This window comes from Entelurus aequoreus, linkage group LG01, assembly GCF_033978785.1.
Source record: "Entelurus aequoreus isolate RoL-2023_Sb linkage group LG01, RoL_Eaeq_v1.1, whole genome shotgun sequence".
Lineage (NCBI taxonomy): Eukaryota > Metazoa > Chordata > Actinopteri > Syngnathiformes > Syngnathidae > Entelurus > Entelurus aequoreus.
The window spans coordinates 89,167,738-89,189,731 of NC_084731.1; the positions used below are offsets into that span (position 1 = coordinate 89,167,738).

Sequence of the window (21,994 nt, forward strand, 5' to 3'; positions counted from 1 at the left end):
TTTAGATTGTTTCCGCGTCCTCAATTGCTCTCAATTGTTCTGTTTATTGCTATTCTGAATGTTGCTGGGTCGGGTTTTGTTTTGAAATTGTATTGCATTATTATGGTATTGTTGTGTATTGTTTTCATTAAAAAAAAGAAAAAAAAAAGAAAAAATCGTTTTTGAATCGAGAATCGTGTTGAATTGAAAAAAAATCGGTTCTGAATCGAATCGTGACCCTAAGAATCGATTTTGAATTGAATCGTGGGACACCCAAAGATTCACAGCCCTAATACCTAATATACTGTGTTTCCCCCCTACACAAAAGTAAAAGGTAACAGTCCATGCAAGAAATACATTTCTCAGTAATGACATTGCATTACTTAGCCAAAGGTATTCTCATTGAAATAATATGTAAAAAAACAATGTTATTACTGTTATTTTTTTGGTTTGACTCTTTAACGCAGTGTTTCTTAACATGGCAAGGGCATGCTCGAGGGTCGCCAAAAAAAATGTGTTTCTCAGCTGTGGTCCGCAGCGGCATAGATATATATCAGTAGATGGCGCAAGGCGGAGTCTCCAGCGTAGTTCACCGGCGGCCATCTTGTGACGGTCAACTATTCTGGTACGTTCTATGGTAGCTGTTGTAAGGTGAGTGATCTGCACAAACAAAAATACTCTTAACTCGCTGAAATCTTGACGGATTTACAAACGGTTTTGTTTATTACACACGTTATTAACGTGGCTATGATTCAGGATGCTTGGACATGTTGAAATTGCAGCTTTTCTGTTCGAAAAACGACTTAAAAAATAAGGTTGTATGTTTGTCCCTGGCCAGCTGTACCTATTAACGTTAGCTAAGTTAGCTGAACAATTTTGTTAGCTCGTTTCATGGGAAAAGGATCAGTGGGAGAGGCAGAATTGCTCTTTCTTTTCAACATAACTTAAGTTGCACATGATTTCCAAGCGGTTTGGTTTGTTAAAAACATCTTACATTATGATACAGGAAATTGCTGGCTTTGTGTTTACAGAACTACGCCTACCAGTGAAGATGCCTGACTTTTGTGCAGCCTACGGATGCTCTAATCGCCGTAGTCTCAAAACGAGAACCCGTGGGATCACCTTTCACCGGTAAGATATGACAATATTATGACTATAATTAGGATAATCGTTAGTTACTTAGTGGATGTATGTACAATACAGGTCCTGCTACACAGGAACAGCGGGGCTATGTGAGATAATAGTATTGCAAGATTGTTGTTGACCCAAGGCTTTTTACACAATTGAATGTTTCTTTTGGACACCTTTCTTATAACTCTTTTAGTGTGGTTGTCTTATTCTTAAAGTACATACATGCATACATGCACATACATGCATACATGCATACATACATGCATACATACATACATACATACATACATACAATTACCCCAAAAATATGATAATTTAGGTGTGTATTTTTGTCCTTACCCTTAATGTTAAAGGAAAGAAGGGTGGAAAATGTTGACAATAATTTATATATCTGGCTACCTTTCTCACGTTTTTAAGGTTTCCCAAAACCGGAGAGAGGAAGAGGCAGTGGGAACTTGCCCTAAGAAGGGATGGTTTTGTTGCCTCTGGCAGGACAGTGCTCTGCAGTGAGCACTTTAGGAGTGAGGATTTTGACAGGACGGGGCAGACTGTCCGGCTTAAAGATGGTGTTGTGCCAACAATTTTCAACTTTCCAGCTCATCTTCAAAGGGTATGTGTATCATTGACCAACAAGAATTCAAGGTGTATAAGATTGATATATCAATATATAAATATGTGATTAAATGTCACACTTTAGTTTTTCTTTCTGCAAGTTTAGGAAGAAATAATGTGTTGCTTATTACAGCACATTTTAGACACTCAATATGTTTTTTTTCACTCTTATGTTTATTTTAGCCGATAGCAACAAGAAGCACAACCACTGCTAGAAGAGCGGAAGACAACCTGCCAATGGACTTGTCTCAGGATGAACCTCAGCCTGATGTTGTGAGTATTTGCATGTGGAATGTCCAGGTGTCATCAACATGTCCGTACACGGACAAATGTGTCCATTGGTCTTGGCTTGTCATATTATTATATTGAGGTGGTACTCTGTGTAAAAAGTTTGAGAACCACTGGCTATCTCACTTGCTCTGTCACTCATACACTTGGATGAATAAACATGTGCGAACATTGAAACTACACCCAGGGGTAGGCAACCTTTACAATCAAAAGAGTCATTTTTGTCCAGAGCCACAAAACATATTTTTGCCTTATAAGGGGACAAGCCTATTAAGATCAATTTCTTAAAAGTATGCTGAGTTGTGTTTTCTGTTGGAGAATTGGAGAACATAAAAATTGATTTAGGCTCACAGCATTGATAAGTGAACATTGAATTGTTAAAAAAGTAACTGTTATTAATTAACATATTACTAATATTTATATATTTGTATATTTTGCCAAAGCAACAGGGAGCCACTGGAGAGAGGCGAAAGAGCCGCAAGCGGCAGGCCACTGACCACCTATACGCATTGCCTGCTTGCCCCAAGGCTATAAAGGCCAAACTCAAAGAAGCCTCAGCGAGAGTGAGGAAACTGCAGCGGGAGAAGACTAATGCCTTGGCGAGAGAAAGGAGGGCCAAGAAAAACATGCGGGCTCTTCTGGAGGAACTGAAGGAGAAAAATCTCATCAACGAAGAGCTGAAAGACAAGCTTGAATGCTACTCAGGTAAAATAAAAATATTACATTGAATATTTTGTGTATTTTATGTTCTTTGTTAGACTTCCTAGTTACTATTAAAAGGAGACCTACTAAATCACTTTTACTAATTGAATTTCAGATCTTCCGGTTCACCTCCTGTCGAGGCAGGGCGTAGAGTACACCAAGGCCCAGAGAGATTTTGCCCTTACGCTCCATCTGCATGGTCCAAAGGCATATCACTACCTGAGAGAGACTCTGCATATTCACCTCCCACATCCCAGTTCATTGCAAAGGTATTCTTCATGATGTCTAATTTTAAACTAAATTACATTAACCACTTAAGCACTACAGACTGTATTATCATGAATGGTTAAACTTACTGATCTAACAGCTCATGGGCTCTATTTTGGTGAATCAGGACGATCATAACGCCGCTTACCGCCGGCACGAAAATAGAGCCCCATGTCTCATGCTGATACATTTTGATATTGTAGCTATTTTTAGTATGTCCAGTGTCCACAATAGGGATGCTTGGTTTAGTGGTTAAATGGCTACGTGGTTAAATGGCTACTTTTTATTTTTACTAAGGTGGCTGAGCTCTCTTGATGCCAAACCTGGTCTCAATAAAATGATGTTGGACATGCTGGAAAGACGGCGTCAGGAAGATGAGGCCAAGTACGGATGTGTCACTCTGATGCTGGATGCCATGGCCATCAAAAAGCACATCCAATATGATCCTCAGACACAAACAATGTCTGGATTTGTGGACATGGGGGATCGATTGAATGAGACTGACATTGCTTCCGAGGCTCTTGTGTTTATGGTGGTTGGGCTTCAAGGTTATTGGAAAGCTCCAATTGCGTATTATTTGACCAAGTCCCTCACACCAGAAACACAGAAAGTCTTGGTAGAGCATGCATTAGAAGAGCTGCATCATCGTCAGATAAGGGTGGTGTGCATGACAATGGATGGTCATGCATCCAATGTCAGTATGTGCACCCAACTTGGGTGCGATCTAAAGGCAAACCCCTGTGAGCCCTTGAAGACCCATTTCCCACATCCAGTAACCCATGACAATGTTTTTGTTATGATGGACGCTTGCCACATGCTGAAGCTGACACGCAATATGTTGCAGGTAAATGCTGATTATTGCCTATTTGCTCTGGTTGATTCGATTCTGCTTTTTATACATTTTGATTGTATTTACATAATTGTGGAGAATATGGTGCTTTACATTTGACGTGTGCAGTGAAAAAAGATTCTGATTCTGCAGGCATACAGCCCAATTAGAAGCATCACTGGCAGCATCAATTGGAGGTACATAGTTCATCTGAACAATGTCCAAAAGAAAAGTGGACTACATGCTGCCAACAGAGTCACAGATAAGCATGTGAACTTTGCTAATCAGAAGATGAAGGTATGTTTGTATGATGATTTATGTATAGAGGGCCGCAATAGAAATGGGCTCTAGGGCTTTATTGTGTTTTTATCCCTGGTGATGATGTTTGTATCTTGTAGCGCTAATGTGCTCTTCATTTGAACTATCTCCTTATAAACTCAATCAAGGTCTCCCTGGCTGCTCAGACTTTGAGTAACTCTGTGGCAGTGGCGCTCCGCACCTTGCGGGAGATGGGCTATGCAGAGTTCAAAGACTGTGAGGCTACTTCAGAATTCATTGAGGTAATACAGCTAGGGATTTGCATCATTGACCAAAATCGTTTTCCAATATTCTACTGTTCTTAACAACATTTGAGTGATTAATTGCTTTAACCCCTTTAATCCTGGTGGCATTCCCATTTTATCATGTCATCACAGGTGAGCGATTTCAGATTTTAAGTTTTCACAAAAACGTGAAAATACCAGATCTGAAAGTTCACAACACACCGCTTGTAGATCTTCTATTTGTGTTGTTCGTTATATAACAAAACATTAATACATTAACATTTGAATTTGGGCATCGGGAACGATTAAATAATTATGACCATCCTCAAATTCAACAATATGCAAGCACTTGGATAAAACTGTTTATACCTACCTCATACTTACCTCAGAAGCACCCTTATTGTCACATCTCAGATTTACAGGTATAACGCAGTGCAGCAATTTAATTTTAAAAAGCACAGCCACAGAGGAAATGGAGAGGAATCAAACTATTCATCATACTTAGATGTTTACTATCTGATACCTGTTGACACCCAGTTATGGTGATGATTTCAGTGCTTCCAGTTAATTTAGATATTTGTTTATAGATAACGGACAGGCTGTTTGACATATTGAACAGCCGCAATCCCAGAGCCAAAGGGTTCAAAGCCCCCCTTGGTTCAAGGAACTGGACAAGCACCAGGGAATTCTTGTCAAGAGCTAGGGGGTACTTGCTGACTTTGAAGATGGAAGATGGCACACCCCTTTACCGAACAAAGAGGTCTTTTAAAATAGTGACTGTTCTATTAGTGATGCACTGATACCATTTTCCCCCCACACAAGTATAAGTACAACTACTCAACTTTTGAGTAGTCGCCAATACCCAGTACAAATTCTTTATTATAATGAAATTATCAGAATGAGACTGCTGATTTAGAAAATAAGGGTTTATTTTATTCTTCGTTAGATGTATACAAGTAGTCAATTTACAAATCATTAAATTATCTAAGGTAAAACTAACGATTACCAACAGCTCAACTCTACCGGTTTCAGTGCATCCCTAAAGTCCATGACATAAGTTCATGAGATGCTCTGTTCTCTTGTTTATCATCAAGTTTATGTGATTCTCTACTATCTTCTGCATCGAGTTCAGATGCTCTGTCCTCCTGTCTGCATCGAGTTAATAAGATGCTCTGTCCTGTAAGATGTTCTGTCCTGTCTACATCGAGTTCATGAGATGCTCTACTCTTCTGCATCAAGTTCATAAGATGCTCTTTCCTGTCTGCATCGAGTTAATGAGATGCCCTACTCTTCTGCATTGAGTTCATAAAGTGGTACGTATTATTCATATGATACTATCTTGCTCCAATGTGTTTGCTGTCTGCAAATTTGTCTCTGTTCCAATTCTCTTGTGTTCAGTCCCCCCCCCCCCCCCCCCCCCAGATGCAGGTGTCAAAATGGTATGTATTGCATGGTCTGCATGCTCTGTTGTGAATTGATTCAAGCAGGTTTAGTGTCCTAAAAGTATTTTTAAGGATCCTAAACCTCACACTGATTATACATTTAAGATCAGGGATGCAAACTAGTCAGCTTTAGGTTACGGCCCCCTTTTTTCCCCCAAATGTGGCAATGAAGTGAATTGTGTGAAATGTGGATTTGTGTCTGCCCTGGCAGCTCCCTGAGAAGTGCTGCTCTGGGAGCATTCACTATTTTCACCCTATACCGTTTGTGTTTGCATCCCTGCTTTCTTGTGTCCTGTTTTGGCAGGATCATCATAGTAATACAATATTTGCTTTTGAAGGTTCCTCTCTATCCTGGGCTTCATCATCAATATCGACACGTTGATGTCAATGGTTCCTGTGCTGCTTGAAGGACAGCGATATGTCCTGACCTACAGGTTCAGCCAGGACCACTTGGAGCTTCTCTTTAACTCCATCAGAGCATCCGGTAGGGTTCATAATTCATATTTACCAGCCGCAACACTAAGTGACACGAAGTGTCAGCAAATGCTCGTATTGTTTTCAGTTTGTCGGTCCATATGTTTTTTGTTTTTTTTTGGGAAAAATGTGGTTCTGAAGACATATACAGTATCTGGAAGTGTCACAAACTATTTTTAGTATTTAGTAAAATGTCTGTGTGTTTGTCTATCTGTTTGCAGAATTTGTCACCACTGTGATACAGTCTGAATTGTATGATGATGTCATTCAACTTAATTTATGTGGAAAGATCATTCAGGGGTGGCTAGTTCTAATTTGTCTTTTTTTTTTTAAAGCATAAAGATATATTGAATATATATGTGTAATATACTCGTATATCTTGTGTTTATTTTAAGGTGGCTGGAATAACAACCCTAATGCCAGCCAGTTCAAGTACATCTTCCGAAAGCTGATGGCCCGGTGTGGGGTTGTTAAACCAAGCAGCAAAGGCAATGTGACTGCACAGGATGACACAGAGTCCCTACCAGCTGTAGCAATGTCCTCTGCTGCCCAGTCCTACCACATCGACACATCTACAAACCTGTCAGCTGTAGATATGTCCTCTGCAGAACAAAGAGAAGATCTTCCATCCCCGTTTGCTGACATTCCTGCCCTTGTACATGACCACAGCTACCTTCCCACCCGCTTCGATGGTCTTGTGGACAACGCTCTCGTGTACATTTCAGGTAGAGGTCGACCGATAGTGTATTTTGCCTATAACCGATAGTGCCAATAGTCAAAATCTGGGGGAAAACGATGGCCAATTAATCAGACGATAGTACTAAAAAAGAAATGTCCCCCTAATTTCCCCATGCTTATTAATTATTATTATAAGTTATTATATTATTAATCGGTCTACCTCTAATTTCAGGATTTGTTGTGCGACGGACGGTGAAGAAGCTGTCCTGTGATGTCTGCCGTGCCAGCCTGGTGACGGACGCTGCATCTGCCAGTAAGGACAAGAGCTACCACCTGCTGACTCTAAGAAACAATGGAGGCCTGGTGATTCCGTCTGAAGGCACGGTGAGGGTCGTCAGGGCAGCAGAGTGGGTCATTCGCCAGGCATCAGCAGATTCCAGACGATCACAGCCCATCAAACTGCTAGAGGTCCTCTACATTGTGCGGAAGAGGATAGGTTCAGAGGATGTGTTTTTGCTCGGGGAGCACATCGGCGACACACAGTATGGCATTGACAGTCACCACCATACGCTGGTAACATTAGTTGTGTCCCTGTTTTTCAAGCTAAGGCTGCACCACATTGCAAAAATCAATACTCTGAGCTTACAGAGTGGCAACATGAGACAGAAGCTCACCAAAGCAGTCCTTTTCAAAGGGCATTAGCTCCAACTGTGTGTGCACCGTGTGTCTTATTGGTTTTGTGTTGTACTGTATTGTATTGTGTGCAGCTGGTCCTTGTCTCCAAGACAAAATAAAATAACCTTGAACCTTGAAGCCCCATCTCTCCCCACCTGCCCCTGCTTCCTACATCCCCTCCACACCACACCAAGTTGTTCTTGGGCTTTTTTCGACTACAGGAACTCAGCGCACCGTGCTGTGTAGTGGTAACGCATTTCAAAGGTTCTGGATTTGTTTCCAAATCCAGAACCTAAATACAAAACCAATCACAGACCTTCATGGGTTTCTAGAAAGTTTCAGGTTATGGAAGGTATTGGTTAGGAATGGGACGATATGAAGATTTAATGTCAAAATATTTGTGATAAATGAGACAGAACTGGCCAGGACCTACTGTCTGTGAGATAATTTTATGTTGGTTTGGTTCTTCTGATAAAGGTGTGAATATCTATGCTATTGTCATTAGTTGTGTCCCTGTCATTCAAGCTAAGGCATTGCTAAATTAACAACTCTTAGCTTACAGAGTGGCAACATGAGACAGATTTTTATATATAAAATGTAAATATATTTAAATTTTAAAATGTATTATAAAATAACATAAATATTAACAATATAATAAAATAAATGGAATTGTATTTATTTATTTATATATATATATATTTTTTTTTATATATAAAAAATATCTCGGTAAATGTGTAATATAAATACTGTGTGTGTGTGTGTGTGTATAGCTATTGCTTTACCTATCTGCTTAATATTATTTTCATATGAAAGTCCATTATAAGTATGCAGTATCATAACTACATCTCTGACGTTTATAACAAACCAACCCGTTTGAAAATCGGTTGAAAATTGAGCAAGCTATGGTTATTTCAATAGTACATGCACCATAGACATTCATGTTATGAGTGGGCGTGCTGCCCGACGCAAGATGGCCGCCATGTGGCAACGTCGGTCTCCATCGGCCAGCAGCGCGGGTGAGTCATCTAGCTTTATATATGTCTATGCGCAGCGGTACTCAGTTGTAATACACTTTTACCACCACTTGTGGCAGTAATGACAATAACAAACAAACAGAAGAAGCCTGCAGCTAAATTCATAGAACAGGGGTGTCAAACTCATTTTAGATCGGGGGCCACATGGAGAAAAATCTACTGGTAAAACCACGGCACGATAACTTAATAATAAAGACAATTTAAGATTGTTTTCTTTGTTTAAAAATAGAACAAGCACATTCTGAAATTGTACAAATCATAATATTTTTGTTTTTTTTGTTTTTTTTTTACAATTACCTGTTACGGTTAATAGTATATATACTTTATTTGTTAATATTTATATTTTCTGAATAAATTATGTGATAATGTTCATCAGTCTACTCATTGGTGTTAATTTTCAATCTATCGGAATAAAAAAATTATATCAAAATCAAATTACACTATGTTATTTATGTAGTTTGCTCATTTCCCTCGACTGATGTACAAACATCATGTGGTTTATTTGGTACATATGTAGCATCATCTACACAGATACAAATAATTGCTATTGCGACATCCAGTGGACACATTTAGAACAGCTGTTTCTTTCATTCAAAAATTTCAGGTTAATTTTTTATACTAAGCAAACTTATCCCGCGGGCCAGATAAAACCTGTTCGCGGTCCTGATCCGGCCTTCGGGCCGTAGGTTTGACACCCATGTCAAAGAAGTTTCCTAAGCGCAAAAACTATGACTAAACTTAATTTCATTGTTTAGTTAAGAAACATATTCATTATCAATTTAGTTTATTTTAGAAAAACATAATTGTATGTAAATGTATTTTTCATCAGTTATTCATAAGTCCCATCTTATGCAGTACATTTGGTTAATACTTATATTTCTTCTAATCAGCCTGACCTTAGTCTAAGGTTTATGTGTTAAATAAATAATAATGTTTGTGATTAACACATGCTTTCATATCATTTGACAAGGTTTTAAACCGAAAGTAGGTTAGATATTGTGGAGAATGCATATATGTTTAAGAGTTATTTCTTTATTCATAGTCATGTTTGAATCAGCTAGTGTTTTTCCATTTGTACTTTTTCTATTTTTTTAGGAATATGTCTGCAAGTAAACTGTGTGTGTTACCTTGAAGTCTTGCAATGTAGGAGTTGGAGTACTCCCTTATATCGTATCTGTAGTAGAACAATGAGCCTGATTTCCTTTCTGGAGAGGGTGGGTGCTGTTTGCGTATTCAAGAAGTTGTCTCTTCCTGTTTGAATGTTAGACCATCCCGAGATGACGGTATGACTGTATTGATCTGAGCTGGTCTCCTGAAGCTTCAGTAAAACATGATAATATTCCTATTCTGTCTTGATGGTCCTTCTTACTCTGCATATATGTCATCTGAAAGGACTTGGGATTGACCAGTGACTTTAATTCCCTGAGAGGTAGACTGGTCAGACGCAACAATATCCATCCATCCATCCATTTTCTACTGCTTGTCCCGGTCGCGGGGGGCGCTGGAGCCTATCTCAGCTGCATTCGGGCGGAAGGCGGAGTACACCCTGGACAAGTCGCCACCTCATCACAGGGCCAACACAGATAGACAGACAACATTCACACTCACATTCACACACTAGGGCCAATTTAGTGTTGCCAATCAACCTATCCCCAGGTGCATGTTTTTGAAGGTGGGAGGAAGCCGGAGTACCCGGAGGGAACCCACGCAGTCACGGGGAGAACATGCAAACTCGAGCCCGGGATGGAACTCAGGACCTTCGTATAGGTTAGATATGATTATTGAAAAAAGTAAGTTTACTAATTAAGTTGTAATATTCGAGTGGTCCCAGGTGCCCGATGTAGTGTGGAAAAGTTGGGCCCCGAGGTCAAAAAGGTTAAGAACACATGCTCTAACTTTTTACGATCATGAGGAAGTTGACGGTAACAATACGAACACGTACGGACATAAAAAAACATTTATACAAATGACCATGGATATCAACAATACAACTGTTTTAATTAAAACACGATACCGATATTGTCTTGAGTATTGTCCGATACCGATATTGAACCGATACGATGTCAGCATGAATCCTACATCATTTTAGAAAAATAAAAAAAGATAAAGAACAATGATGGGTATGAAAAATACTAACCCATTTATTATTAACTGCCTGAAATAGACCTACGCTGTCTTTAAATTGAAGTGAAGTCGTAATTGGGTTTTTTTGGTGACACCTAGTGGCCACAATAATTAAGTTAAACTTATGACGAGTACTGTAAGTTGAAGGATGTGGACACGTTTGTTACTGTATACTTTCTAATATGCCTCTGTATGTAACTATAACAATTTCATACTTCTTTATATTGACAAATGTGCTGTTTTAGAGTGCAATATTGTTCATGTAAGGACATTTCTTACTTGTACGCTTGTAGCATTTATTAGTTTATACTAGAGATGTCCGATAATGGCTTTTTTGTTGATATCCGATATTCCGATATTGTCCAACTCTTAATTACCGATTCCGATATCAACCGATACCGATATATACAGTCGTGGAATTAACACATTATTATGCCTAATTTTGTTGTGATGCCCCGCTGGATGCATTCAACAATGTAACAAGGTTTTCCAAAATAAATCAACTCAAGTTATGGAAAAAAATGCCAACATGGCACTGCCATATTTATTATTGAAGTCACAAAGTGCATTATTTTTTTCAACATGCCTCAAAACAGCAGCTTGGAATTTGGGACATGCTCTCCCTGAGAGAGCATGAGGAGGTTGAGGTGGGCGGGGTTGATGGGGGGTAGGAGGTAGCGGGGGTTGTATATTGTAGCGTCCCGGAAGAGTTAGTGCTGCAAGGGGTTCTGGGTATTTGTTCTGTTGTGTTTATGTTGTGTTACGGTGCGGATGTTCTCCCGAAATGTGTTTGTCATTCTTGTTTGGTGTTGGTTCACAGTGTGGCGCATATTTGTAACAGTGTTAAAGTTGTTTATACGGCCACCCTCAGTGTGACCTGTATGGCTGTTGACCAAGTATGGCTTGCATTCACTTGTGTGTGTGAAAGGCAGTGCCTTTAAGGTTTATTGGCGCTCTGTACTTCTCCCTACGTCCGTGTACTAATCGGTGCAGCGGCGTTTTAAAAAGTCATACATTTTACTTTTTGAAACCGATACCGATAATTTCCGACATTACATTTTAAAGCATTTATTTATCTCTATTTTTGATTACACAGTTGACGGGTGTGTTCGAGCACCATTCACAGACAAATTAAATTGCCGAAAAATGACACTGATTGGCCAAAACGTGCAGGGAACTTGCCGACTTTACACGAAGATGTGAGGCCGCGCAGTTTGGTAGGACTTTTGCGAAATCCTGTAGGAACAGAACAACTGTCATGGTGGCCTAACGCTTTTGCACAGTACTATAATGTGTATTAGTAGCATTTATTACTTTATACGCTTCATGCTGACACAAACAGATGGACGTACTGTAGACACAAAACTGGAGTTTTGCCATCCCACTGCACCCTTCACACAATACAAGTAGTGCAGGCCATCAAACGCTGAGTAAGCAATATTACGGTATGACAAAAACCACCCGTCAGTTCAAGTGGCCGTCTGCGACGCTGTTTGTCGAGTCTGCCAAAGCACCGCCGCTAGTGCTTTGTAATCACTAAAACACCGGCAAACTGTACATTTAGCATACAGGGGTCAGGCAAGGAGAGGACGCAGCTGAGACGTCTCCAAAAATGAACGTGGACCTCCTAAAATGTGACATTCTCTTTTTTTTGAAGCAGCGGAAAAGACAAAGCACCACTGAACGGATGCAGGGCACACTTAAAGAAACTGAAGCTTGGCGTGACGATGTTTGGGACCAACCTGGGCTTGTACGACTAAACTGCACATGGCCAACGCTCAGATGTCAATATGTCAATAGTGTGAAACACGTCCGCGTCCTGGGACACCGCCAATGTGAATCTCTGATCTCCAGCCACAGTGAGTCTGATGGGAAACGGCAAACAACAAAAAAATGTTTTTACTATCTCGCAACACTGCCTCCTGCCAATACTGTTAAAAAAAACATGTTTATTTTCATTTTACATTATGCATTTGTGGGATGAACATGTGCTGTGCGGTTTTCAACTTCCATAGATATTTGAAAGGCATTTTAAAATAAATAAAGAATAGTGAACAACGTTATATGAGGCATAAATAACCAACTGAGAACGTGCCTGGTATGTTAACGTAACATATTATGGTAAGAGTCATTCAAATAACTATAACATATAGAACATGCTATACGTTTACCAAACAATCTGTCACTCCTAATCGCTAAATCCCATGAAATCTTATACGTCTAGTCTCTTACGTGAATGTGCTAAATAATAGTATTTGATATTTTACGGTAATGTGTTAATAATTTCACACATAAGTCGCTCCTGAGTATAAGTCGCACCCCCGGCCAAACTATGAAAAAAAACTGCGACTTATAGTCCGAAAAATACGGTAATCACCTAAGTTAGGGTTGCCAACCGTCCCTTAAAAAACTGAATTGTCCCGTATTTAGTTAAGTGTGAGAATGAGATATATTTAAGTGTTCTTTCTTAATCCGGTAGGGCACAACCACTGAGTACTTACAAGCAGACACAGTGTGTAGACAGAAAAGGGAGAACGGACGCATTTTGGCTGAAAAACTAACGATACAGGTGAAGTTATAACACTGAAACGCCCACCGGAAGAGGTGCTTTAAAACCTCTTAAGGCCCAAGCGGTTTGTTTACATGTTTTTTTTATTTCTCTTTGCTATTTGGGCTTATTGGACCCTAATTAGAATAAAAACTAAGAATCATCTTTTTATATGATGTACTTAGTCCATAAGTAACAAACGTGTACTTCATGTTTAGTGACATGCTTATTCTTATTTTTACACTTTTTTTTCCAAATACCATTGTATGATATACTCTTCTGACACCACCAGTTGTCAGTATAAGTGTCCACATAAGTGGCCATAAGACCCCAATTCAGTAGTGTACACAATTTTGGAAATAAGAGCTAAAAGGTGCTGTCCACGCATGTGGCCACTAAGGCCTTTAGAGGTTTTAAGACATGGCTAGCTAGCTAGCAGCTAAAGTCCAGCCGCAGTCTGCAGTGTTTTAGCTACTTCTAAATCACTAATCCTCGCCTCCATTGGCGACAAATAAAGTATGTTTCTTACAAGTATCATCCCTGCAGGACGAGGAATAGCTAAACATGCTTCACTACACACCGTAGCTCACCGACAACACAATGTAAACAAACACCATTGGTGGATTCATTCCTAACATCCACTGTAATGATACCAAGTACAGGGGCGTATCTAGTCGATACTACTATGATTACGTTGATTTTTTTTGGCATCACAACATCTTCTTTCGTTTTTTTTTTTAATTTATATTATGTTTATAAACTCAGGAAATATGTCCGTGGACACATGAGGACCAATGTATGATCCTGTAACGACTATTATTACATTTTAACAGAAGTGTAGATAGAACATGTTAAAAGAGAAAGTAAGCAGATATTAACAGTAAATTAACAAGTAGATTAATAATTAATTTTCTCCCACTTGTCCTTAATAATTTTGACAAAATAATAAAATGGAAAATGACACAATATGTTACTGCATACGTCAGCAGACTAATTAGGAGCCTTTGTTTGTTTACTTACTACTAAAAGACAAGTTGTCTTGTATGTTCACTATTTTATTTAAGGACAAACTTGCAATAAGAAACATATGTTTAATGTACCTATAAGATTTTTTGTTAAAATAAAGCCAATTTTTGTTGTCTCCTTTATTTAGAAAAGTATCGAAAAGTACCGAAAAGTATCAAAATAATTTTAGTACCGGTACCAAAATATTGGCATCGGGACAACACTAATTCGTAGTCATGTTTGAAGCAGCTAATATTTTCCGACTTTTGGGTCTTTATCTTATGTCCGCTAGTAAACTCTTTGTTTCACCTTGAAGGCGTCGTACTGTCTGCCAGGAGTGTAACATACTCCCTTTCCCTTAAAACAGTTTTTGATATGTCAATGGCATTATTGCAAGGCAAGGCGCTTCTATATTTACATTTAACGGTAAAGCCCTTACCTGCTGCGGAACCAATGAGCTGACAGCCCCCTCACACATGACCATTACCACACAGAATTGGGCTCATCTCATTGGTTGAGGCACTGGCGTGTGTGACGAAAATACCAGAAGAAAACAAACGGGAACACAAAAGCGTGGCTGACAGGGGTGACGCCGAGACCGATGCTACGCATGCGAGGACTCCTCAAAGATGGACGCTTTTGACCTTTCCCTTTTTTTTTCAAAAGCACCTGGGTCGGACTCTTGAACTCTTGAACTCTTGGGGCCGGCCTCGGCCCATAAAGACAATTCCAACATCTCACCCAAGTTAATTGGGCATACATGCACGCACACACCCCTCCCCAAATCAACGCCTTCACCACTGCTTAATTCCTCCGGGGTTGTGGGGGCTGAGTAGCGCTCAACAGCAGCTGCCGGCCTCCAAAGTCCTGTTGGATGACTCTGTTGCGAGTTGTTGTGATTACATGTACCATGTTTATGTGTGCCATGCTATGTGAGGTTTTTTCCTCGGACTCAGTCTGGACCATTCCTGAGGGTCCAGCCTCAGACTGATATTTTTTTTACTCTTCCCCCCCCTTCCCCAATGTCACCTTTTTCCCACCTTTTTAAGGAGCGCCCTAAGTGGCTGATCCGTTGGCGGTCCCGTCTTGTCTCCCTGTAACGTATGTCTGCTCTTAGCAGGATTGTGCCGAAAATGTAATTTCAGTTCTTATGTGTCTTGTACATGTTAAGAATGGACAAATAAAGCTCCGATTTGATTTGATTTGATTTGAGTAACAAAGCATTCTCCTCCGAGGAACACAATGAAAAGGCTGCAGCAATACAATTTTGATTGGGGAAAAAGGAAAATATGTGGCTGGAAAAAGTGAGCAATTATGTCTTCAAAGCACACTGTGTGACGTTAAACGCCATACTGCTGTTAGTAGTGGTCATAAAAAATATCAAACGACAAAACCAGTGGAAACCTGGACCGGTTTGTTGTCCACCGGGCAACACCAACAACCAACCAGGAGTCAAACAGAATATTATTTTCTTTAAGAGTTATATTTACCGTAATTTCCGGACTATAAGCCGCTACTTTTTCCCCTCGTTCTGGTCCCTGCGGCTTATACAAGGGTGCGGCTTATTTACGGCCTGTTCTTCTCCGACACCGACGAAGAGGATTTCGGTGGTTTTAGTACGCAGGAGGAAGACGATGACACAATGATTAAATACTGACTTTTCATATACCGGTAGGCTGTTTTGATAACGTACAGGCGAGCACTTTGTATTACTTTGCACCGTTGTATTATTTGTACTCTGCACGAATGCTGTTCGCCATGTCAAAGATGCGAAAGTTTGATTGAATGATTGAAAGATTTATTGTTAATAAGGGGGACGCTTTGCGTTCCCAAACAGTCATCTCTGTCCCGACAATCCCCTCCGTGGTAGCAGGAACCCCTATATACTACGCTAATTACACATCAAAACCCTGCGGCTTATAGTCGGGTGCGGCTTATATATGGAGCAATCTGTATTTTCCCCTAAATTTAGCTGGTGCGGCTTATAGTCAGGTGCGGCTTATAGTCCGGAAATTACGGTACTTCATTTTGATATTGTTAAATTGTGCATTAAAGCTATTTGTGTCCCATGTAGCATATCGCTATTACTCCAAAACATGCATTTATTTAAATCCAGTTTGAGTCAAATCGTATCTTCACACAAAAAAAGCCCAAACCAATCACCACGCTGATAAGGGTGAAGACGATAAGTTTGACCGGTGTTTTGAGAAAATGTTCTACCTGTAAAAATGTGCTACCCAACATCAACACTAAAGGTTTTCTCGAACAAAATAACCATAGCAATTAAAGGCCTACTGAAACCCACTACTACCGACCACGCAGTCTGATAGTTTATATATCAATGATGAAATCTTAACATTGCAACACATGCCAATACGGCCGGGTTAACTTATAAAGTGCAATTTTAAATTTCCCGCTAAACTTCTGGTTGAAAACGTCTATATATGATGACGTATGCGCGTGACGTCACTAGATAAACGGAAGTATTGGTACCCCATTGAATCCAATACAAAAAAGCTCTGTTTTCATCTCAAAATTCCACAGTATTCTGGACATCTGTGTTGGTGAATCTTTTGCAATTTGTTTAATGAACAATGAAGACTGCAAAGAAGAAAGTTGTAGGTGGGATCGGTGTATTAGCGGCTGGCTGTAGCAACACAACCAGGAGGACTTTGACTTGGATAGCAGACGCGCTAGCCGACGCTAGCCGCCAACCGCACGGATGATCGGGTGAAGTCCTTCGTCCTTCCGTCGATCGCTGGAACGCAGGTGAGCACGGGTGTTGATGAGCAGATGAGGGCTGGCGTAGGTGGAGCTCTAATATTTTTAGCATAGCTCTGTGAGGTCCCGTTGCTAAGTTACCTTCAATGGCGTCGTTCGCAACAGCATTGTTAAGCTTTGCCAGGCTGGGAATTATTAACCGTGTAGTTACATGTACATGGTTTAATAGTATTGTTGATCTTCTGTCTATCCTTCCAGTCAGGGATTTATTTATGTTGTTTCTATCTGCATTTGAGCCCGATGCTATCACATTAGCTCAGTAGCTAAAGAGCTTCGCCGATGTATTGTCGTGGAGATAAAAGTCACTGTGAATGTCCATTTCGCGTTCTCGACTCTCATTTTCAAGAGGATATAGTATCCAAGGTGGTTTAAAATACAAATCCGTGATCCACAATAGAAAAAGGAGAAAGTGTGGAGTCCAATGAACCCTTGTACCTAAGTTACGGTCAGAGCGAAAAAAGATATGTCCTGCACTGCCTCTCTAGTCCTTCACTCTCACTTTCCTCATCCACGAATCTTTCATCCTCGCTCAAATTAATGGGGAAATCGTCGCTTTCTCGGTCCGAATCTCTCTCGCTGCATTGTAAACAATGGTAGAATGTGAGGAGTCCTTCCTCTGGTGACGTCACGCTACTTCCGGTATAGGCAAGGCTTTTTTTTATCAGCGACCAAAAGTTGCGACCTTTATCGTCGTTGTTCTCTACTAAATCCTTTCATCAAAAATATGGCAATATCGCGAAATGATCAAGTATGACACATAGAATGGATCTGCTATCCCCGTTTAAATAAAACAAATTCATTTCAGTAGGCCTTTAAGGTCAAAAAGTTTGCTATATTGTGGATATTTTTTGCATTATTTTTCATACCAATAAACAAACCAAAACAAAAACGGCATAAACCTTTATTAACCTAAAATGCATGGCTGGTTGTTTGTCTCTACCAGTGGTTCTCAAACTGAATTGTAGTTGACAATGTTTATAGTGCAAATACTAACCTTTACATAACTTGTAAGGTATTACATTACCTCCTAATTATCTACAGTACATATAAACGTACTTGAACTACATTTTTGTAGGTTCTACACAAACTTAGACTCCCTTAACCAAATCTTATTCTGCTCGTAATACAGTAAACCCTCGTATGACGCTGTTAATTGCTTAATTGTTTTCCGTGAAGTAGAAATTTTTCATCAAATCTAATATTTTCATAACTAGAGCCTAAAAAAAACTGTTTACTTACGATTTTAACTGGTTGTGACGGAGCTCTTAACTTAAAACACTTGAATGTCAAGTCAACGTTCCCCATTGAAATGAATTGAAATCAATTTATTCGATGCTTGGCCCCCCCAAAACAGCACAATTTTAACATGAAAAACTAACTTTTACTTAATAAATATTGTATGAAACAATACAATAAGATGTAATACTAACAACTACAGTAGTTTTATGAAGTGTTTACAGTAGGAATTACTTAAACACATAAGCAGATCCTTGCATTGACATTTGAACCTTGCTAGCAAACGTAGAACACCTTCGGGTCCAACTTTGTCATTTACATAACTGAGGTGTTCCTCAAGGCACCGCTTTAGGTCCTCTCCTTTCTGGCAGTTGCACATTTTTTTCCGAATGTAATTTATGCAATGTGGAGAACGCATATATGTTTAAGAGTTATTTCTTTATTCATAGTCATGTTTAAAGCAGCTAGTGTTTGTACTCTTTCTATTTTTTTTATCCTATGTCCGCAAGTAAACTGTGTGCTTTACCTTGAAGACTCGGAATGTAGGAGTTGGAGTACTCCCTTTATATCTTATCTGTATTAGAACAATGAGGCTGTATTCCTTTCTGGACAGGGTGGGGGCTTTCTTCATATTCAAGAAGTTGTCTCTTCCGTTTGAATGTTAGACCAATCCGAGATGTCGATATGAAAAAGGACGATTGGGCTGGTCTCCTAAAGCTTTAGTAAAACATGATAATATTCCTATTCTGTCTTGATGGTCCTTCTTACTCTGCATACATGTCATCTGAAAGAATTTGGGATTGACCAGTGACTTTAATTCCCTGAGAGGGAATACTGGTCAGACGCAACAGCAACCAAGGTGTTGCTGTAGCTTGTTTACTTCAGATGCAATCAGTAGTCATTTGTTCAACGTCTTTAGTTGTACTATTTGACATCACGACCTACCGATCTCAAGGCGGACACTCTAACCACAAGGCCACTGAGCAGGCTTGAAGGGAGAAGTCCGGACCCCCGGTCATTAGCTTTCTGAAAATGTGGCCCCCAAAGTGAAGTGAAGTGCCCTTTTTCTCTAGTGACTCAAAGCGCTTTTACATAGTGAAACCCAATATCTAAGTTACATTTAAACCAGTGTGGGTGGCACTGGGAGCAGGTGGGTAAAGTGTCTTGCCCAAGGACACAACGGCAGTGACTAGGATCGAACCTGGAACCCTCAAGTTGCTGGCACGGCCACTCTACCAACCGAGCTATACCGCCCCAACCAATTCAGTTGAATATCCCTGCCCTAACATTAAAAACTGAATAGGGCCTCAAACAGAATGGTGTTTAGGGGCCACAAAAAGAGAGGCCTTACATCAATGAATCAATCAATCAATCAAAGTTTACTTTTGTAGCCCTAAATCACCAGTGTCTCAAAGGGCTGCACAAGCCACAACGACATTCTCGGCTCAGATCCCACATCAGGGCAAGGAAAAACTCAACCCAATGTGATGACAATGAGAAACCTTGAAGGGGACCGCAGATGTGGGTGCAATGGACGTCGAGTTGATGTAGCATGATAATGTGAGAGTCTAGTCCAGACCTGGGCAAATTAAGGCCCGGGGAACCACATGTGGCCCGTTAAGCTTTTCAATATGGCCCGCTGGATATTCCCAAATAATTTTTTTAGATATTTAAGATGGAAAGTGTAGCTGCCATTATGATGTGCAGTGATGTTTTCTAATGACTGTAAGTCTTGAACTAAACAAAGTATTTCACTGTTTGTAATCTGCGCTTTTGCATGATATACGAGTTACTACGGTAATCTAATTAGTTACTACGGTAATCTAATTAGTTACTATGGTAATCTAATTAGTAACTATGGTCATCTAAGTCACAGCAGCTCTGACGAGGCACCAAGCAGTGTGGGCGGGGAGCGTTTCCACGGAGTGTTTCCTGAAATGTGGGTGTCAGGGACAGACACTGAAGGAGATTTTCACAACAAAGTTCTAAAGCTTAGTGATATATCCGATATATCAGATTGTAAGTGTTTGTTTATTTTACCCTTCGCGTTCATATTTCGCTGTGTTTGTTGCATTTCGCTTGATTGTAAAATATGTGGATGGAGAGGGGGTGTGATGTTCATATGTTGTCAATATTCAGTGTTTTATTCTTCATAGTCAATATTGTAAATCCCACATTCTTTATTTCCATGCACATTTTGGGTGTCTCATTCAGTAAACAATTTTTTAATTCCATTCCGTTTTTTCAGGCGTTTTTAGCATTCAATCAGACATTATTGTGAGGTTTTGTACTCATATGGAAGTTGGGAAACTTCCATATGAGTTGGGAAATTGCGTTAGATGTAAATACAAAAGGAATACAATGATTTGCAAATCATTTTCAACCCATATTCAGTTGAATATGCTACAAAGACAACATACAGTATTTGATGTTCAAAACTGATAAACTTTTTTTTTTTTTGCAAATAATCATTAACTTTAGAATTTGATGCCAGCAACACGTGACAAAGAAGTTGGGAAAGGTGGCAATAAATACTGATAAAGTTGAGGAATGCTCATCAAACACTTATTTGGAACATCCCACAGGTGAACAGGCAAATTGGGAACAGGTGGGTGCCATGATTGGGTATAAAAGTAGATCCATGAAATGCTCAGTCCTTCACAAACAAGGATGGGGCGAGGGTCACCACTTTGTCAACAAATGCGTGAGCAAATTGTTGAACAGTTTAAGAAAAACCTTTCTCAACCAGCTATTGCAAGGAATTTAGGGATTTCACCATCTACGCTCCGTAATATCATCAGAGGGTTCAGAGAATCTGGAGAAATCACTGCACGTAAGCAGCTAAGCCCGTGACCTTCGATCCCTCAGGCTGTACTGCATCAACAAGCGACATCAGTGTGTAAAGGATATCACCACATGGGCTCAGGAACACTTCAGAAACCCACTGTCAGTAACTACAGTTAGTCGCTACATCTGTAAGTGCAAGTTAAAACTCTCCTATGCAAGGCGAAAACCGTTTAGCAACAACACCCAGAAACGCCGTCGGATTCACTGGGCCTGAGCTCATCTAAGATGGACTGATACAAAGTGGAAAAGTGTTCTGTGGTCTGACGAGTCCACATTTCAAATTGTTTTTGGAAACTGTGGACGTCGTGTCCTCCGGACCAAAGAGGAAAAGAACCATCCGGATTGTTATAGGCGCAAAGTTGAAAAGCCAGCATCTGTGATGGTATGGGGGTGTATTAGTGCCCAAGACATGGGTAACTTACACATCTGTGAAGGTGCCATTAATGCTGTAAGGTACATACAGCTTTTGGAGCAACATATGTTGCCATCCAAGCAACGTTACCATGGACGCCCCTGCTTATTTCAGCAAGACAATGCCAAGGCACGTGTTACATCAACGTGGCTTCATAGTAAAAGAGTGCGGGTACTAGACTGGCCTGCCTGTAGTCCAGACCTGTCTCCCATTGAAAATATGTGCCGCATTATGAAGCCTAAAATACCACAACAATGGTTGAACAACTTAAGCTGTACATCAAGCAAGAATGGGAAATAATTCCACCTGAGAAGCTTAAAAAATGTGTCTCCTCAGTTCCCAAACGTTTACTGAGTGTTGTTAAAAGGAAAGGCCATGTAACACAGTG

The 21,994-nt window shown here is 40.0% G+C and overlaps 2 protein-coding genes across 3 annotated transcripts in view; one reads left to right on the forward strand and one right to left on the reverse strand.

Moving 5' to 3' along the window:
- Positions 1-21,994, reverse strand: part of LOC133658645 (fibroblast growth factor 14-like) — a 163,707-nt gene that overhangs the window by 140,577 nt on the left and 1,136 nt on the right. The gene's annotated exons all lie outside the window — the stretch shown is intronic.
- Positions 5,516-7,771, forward strand: LOC133658618 (uncharacterized). 2 transcript variants are annotated; one of them, XM_062060856.1, is made up of 4 exons: positions 5,516-5,663; positions 6,131-6,276; positions 6,662-6,991; positions 7,177-7,771. In XM_062060856.1, the coding sequence occupies exons 2-4, from the start codon at positions 6,174-6,176 to the stop codon at positions 7,644-7,646; spliced, it is 903 nt and encodes a 300-aa protein (XP_061916840.1). In that variant the 5' UTR covers positions 5,516-5,663; positions 6,131-6,173; the 3' UTR covers positions 7,647-7,771. The 2 variants fall into 2 exon arrangements, with proteins under 2 accessions (XP_061916840.1, XP_061916832.1); XM_062060848.1 differs by lacking the exon at positions 5,516-5,663 and adding an exon at positions 5,756-5,789.

Bases quoted from the DNA above. Each gene is read 5' to 3' on its own strand.
- LOC133658618 (XM_062060848.1), top strand. The intron at 6,277-6,661 runs GTAGGGTTCATA...GTTTATTTTAAG, and splicing joins TAACTCCATCAGAGCATCCG to GTGGCTGGAATAACAACCCT. The intron at 6,992-7,176 runs GTAGAGGTCGAC...CTCTAATTTCAG, and splicing joins CGCTCTCGTGTACATTTCAG to GATTTGTTGTGCGACGGACG.